General features: G+C 40.0%; 1 protein-coding gene across 1 annotated transcript; it reads right to left on the minus strand.

Annotated features, from left to right (window-relative positions):
* Positions 1-1,736: 1,736 nt before the first annotated feature.
* LOC108040489 (serglycin) lies at positions 1,737-3,832 on the minus strand. Its single transcript, XM_017117976.2, has 2 exons — positions 3,399-3,832; positions 1,737-2,650 (listed from the first exon to the last, which is right to left on the minus strand). Exon 2 carries the CDS (start codon positions 2,638-2,640, stop codon positions 2,245-2,247), a length of 396 nt encoding a protein of 131 aa, XP_016973465.1. The 5' UTR covers positions 2,641-2,650; positions 3,399-3,832; the 3' UTR covers positions 1,737-2,244.
* Positions 3,833-4,234: the final 402 nt, after the last annotated feature.

Genomic DNA, 4,234 nt, shown 5'->3' on the forward strand with positions numbered 1-4,234 from the left:
GCAATATACATATATAATTTGTAATAAAAATAAATAATAATAAAATTAAAGTTCAATGACCTTTCATAACACACAAGCTTAAAGATTCCCTATGAAAAACGCCAAAAGTTCCGGTCACACTTTGCCTGATTAGCAAAAAGTTTACTTTTTTCTCGTTCTATTTTTTTTCCCGCCGACAACGCTGCGTATGCGTAATAATTTTTTAGTTGCGCCACACCCGACACGAAACCCGGGGCAATGCAAATAAATATTCAATTGCAAATGGCCGACAGGACGGACGGCCCACACCCCTTTTGTACATGGGGTCAGGGGGTAAGGAGAAAGTAGAAAGTAGAAAGGGAAGAGAAAGGGGGAGAAAGTAGGGGAGGCTAAACGCGAAACGGACGCGCTCAAATTGCAAATTGCGCTCGTTTACAAGCGAAATAAATGCGCGAGCGCCTGCCATTTGGCAAAAGTCAGCCACACACACACACAAACACACACACACACATATACAGCGATCCTGACCCACCGCATTTTCCATGGATTTTCCTTTCCAGCTGGCATTAGAAAAATGAAGCGTCGTGCCGCAGAAGACAACTTGGTCGTCGCTCGACTTGGTTGACATTTTTGTGTTGCGTGCTTTTGGGCGCGTAATTAGATAAGGTCCTGTTTAGCCATGTTCAACCTTACCCAACTAGCTGCTCCTCCTCCTTCCTCCTTGCTGGTGTGTCACCAACGAGCCGCTGACAGATGGAGCGTCATAAAAGCGGCGGCAACAATGCGCCGCAGAATGTCTGAGGTTCGGAGCAAACCGAACAAGTAACAAGGAACAAGGAGTGGAGTGGAATGGAATGGAAAAGAAAAGGAGGGCGTGGATTTGTCACGTGGCCGGGATGGCAAACGCACCTGGGCACAAAGGGGCGGACAAGGACACACAACATGCAATTATACGCAATCAACATAAATCATTCAAATTGCCCAGCGAGGAGGGCAAAAGAATGGCAGCAGGGATAACACCGGAGGCACACTTCAGTGGGGGCGTTGACGTTGGCTTTTGGCTAATTTGCAATTGAAATGCCCAAATTCTGTGGGCTGGCCGCATTACGCATACGCCCAGTGGGTGCGTGGCAAAGGCTCCTTAAACATCCGCTCAGCCCATCCATCTTCCTCCCTCGACTGACAAATGCCACAGGGGCACGTGAGATGGTCAGCGGCCAAGGTAAATGAATGCCGGGATTGCCGGAAACTCAGGTGGGTGACGTCTGAACCTTGGAGGTTTTTTTTATGTATTTTTGTTGAATATCTTCCCTAAGGATTTTGGTTATTTAAATTCTTAACCAAAAAATGTAAATCAAAGAAAAAGGCCCAAAAACATAATTTCATAAGAGATCTTATCCCCTTTTCGTTTAGGTGTCCTGTTGAATATTTAACTAAGGCACTGTTGTAACTTTGCAAGTTATCATTTATATACCTTTTACTTGAAACTTGACATCAAAATATTTACTGTATTTACTACAAAAAATAGCAAAAAATTAAAATCAATAATTTACTCAAAAATTACGTTTACTTTTCACTTAAATATTATTTAACTCTTTTCAGAAAAGATTAAATTTTTTTCTATGTTTTTCAAAGCTTCATTTACAGACAATTAATAATAGAAAAAATAAATATTAAAAATTAATTTTTGTTGTTTTTTCTTTTAATCCTATTTTGTATTCAACACACTACACCCAGTTACTACAAACCAGTTCAAGTTTTAAAAATCATTATTTGAGATTTTTATGAAATATTTTGAGCTTGTGATACATTTCTGATGAGCGAAATTTACGAATTATCCTTGAGCCATGCCAAAAGTAGATGTCCTCCAGTCAAAAAAGTTCAACCAGTTTTTATCGAACCGAACATTAATACATCTTTTGGATATGTCTCCTCGGTTGGTATTCTCTATACTTTCTGTAACAATAGCTGTTTTTTTTTTTGGGGAAAATCGCATAACGCCCGAACTTTAAATTTGGGTTTTCTTGTAGATCGAGGAGATGACTGCAAGAAAATAGATCGACGGTATGTAGAAATTTCTACGATCTAACCGATTGCCGAATGCAGAATTGATTGATTTTGCCAAACAGTGCCAAAGTTCAAATGCCGATTGCCAGCGATTCCGTTCAATCAAAACAGAGCTGCTTATAGAGTCTAGCCCGTCTGCCAGGTGAGAAGTGTCCTGGCCAGGATTTAGGATTCAGGATCCAGGATGCAGGTCACTCGTCACTGGAAGAGCACGTCCATTGGCACGCCATAAATCTCGGCGATCTGCAGTTTGGTGTAGGCCACCACGCCGGTGGGGCAGTAGGCCATCGCCTCGTCCAGGGTGATCCACTTGGCGCTCGAGTCGCCGGCGCACACCACATGCAGATAGACGATCCCGTCGAAAACCGAGTGACTGATGATGCCCATCAGGTTGCTGGTGGTGCCGCCGCCGCTTCCGCTTCCGTTTGCGCTGCCGTTTCCGTTTCCGCCTCCGTTTCCGTTTCCCCCTCCGTTTCCGTTTCCGCTACCGTTTCCGCTACCGTTTCCACCTCCGTTTCCGTTTCCGCCTCCGTTTCCGCTGAAGAGGTTGCCGATCGGGCCGCCGGAGCTGGCCGGATTCAGATTGATGACCATACTGAACCTGCTGAAGTGTCAAAATATTATCAATTAAGAGCTTTCAGACAAAAAACGAAATGAACTTTGGCAAGCCGATGTTTATATAGCCTGGTGGTCATTACAAAAGCGAAATATTTTATAAAACGACAACAATAAAGCAATGTTCATTTACACATACATTTATGTTTTATTTATTTTCCAATTTTTCATATGAAACCTACTTAAAATTTCATCCTAATATCTTTAAAAATGATAGACTATTTAATGCAATCAATTTTCTCAAATAATATATATTTTGTAAATATTAAATGTTAAAAATGTAATATATTGTATCATCGGCATTTCGAATTAAAACCTTTGAATTACTTGTTTTCTTTAAAAACATGCTAAAAATTTTCTCAAATAAAATATATTTTGTAAATATCATATTAAATGTTAAAAATTGATTATATTGTACCATCAGCATTTCAAATTAATACCTTTTAATTACATCTTTTCTTTTAAAATATGTACAACAACAAAATATAATCTTATGAATTGATAGAAACTGGATTTTAGTTACTTAAAATAAAGTTATCTTGGTAAGATGGTATATCAAACAGAAAATGTGTGATATACCCAGTTTCTGATGCATATTCGATTGAAATTTAATCATGATCAGCTTATGAAAAATATGTAAATCACTCGTCAGCAAGAAATGACAGCTAAAATGTGTACTCTCCATTAGAAAAATGGAATGCGATACCCTTGCAGTGGCAACGACTACGTCAACTCACCTGTGTACAAAACTATCAAAAGTGGAAAAGAAATCGGGCTGGAACCAGCTGTCGACGTGGCCTGGACCTGGTGCACTCGCTGCAGTTGGCTGCCTTTTGGCCTTTTGGCCCGGTTGACCCTCGGATTCGGGGGTCCCACTCTCGGTCCTCTGTGTGCCTTGAACTTTGAACCTACGAATTTTGCGCTCTGTCTGTGCGATCGAAAGGAGTCTGAGTCTGGTGCAGTGGTGTGCTGACACAGGATCTGTTCCACAGATCTATGGATCTGATGCACGGTGCGCGGCAGCGAACTCTTTGATCAGCTAGATACTAGTACTAGATATGATTTTATCTCCGTTTGATTATTATTTTTTTTCAGTTTTGCTCTATGTACATTTTTTTTTGTTCAAACGGTGTGTGTGTGTATGAATGTGTCGATTGTGTGTGTTGACTACCTAGACGATTTCACTAATGATATCTCATATACCCTGACAGATATCTGGCATTCTACTCAATGCCAACTAGCATCCATTGTTTTAAACAAAACATAACCAACATGAAAATAGGTCAAAATATTGATAAACGCTAAATTGAAAATTTTGAATGCAGATTTTCAGAGAATCGAATCACAAGTCTTTAGAGGTATGCCACTTTGGAATCGGACTAAATTTGGTAAAGTTATGGACTCTAGAAGTCCAATTTTGGGTCACTCTATTACAACTCATCGGAAACTTAGAAATAATTATATATTTTATAATGCAAGGGAGTGATTGTAATGGGCAGTAACGCTCATAGAATTAATTATATAGGATATAGGATCGGCCGACTGATCCTTATGAAATTTGGTAGGTCGGATT

This window comes from Drosophila rhopaloa, unplaced genomic scaffold (genome assembly GCF_018152115.1).
Source record: "Drosophila rhopaloa isolate 14029-0021.01 unplaced genomic scaffold, ASM1815211v1 contig_3, whole genome shotgun sequence".
NCBI lineage: Eukaryota > Metazoa > Arthropoda > Insecta > Diptera > Drosophilidae > Drosophila > Drosophila rhopaloa.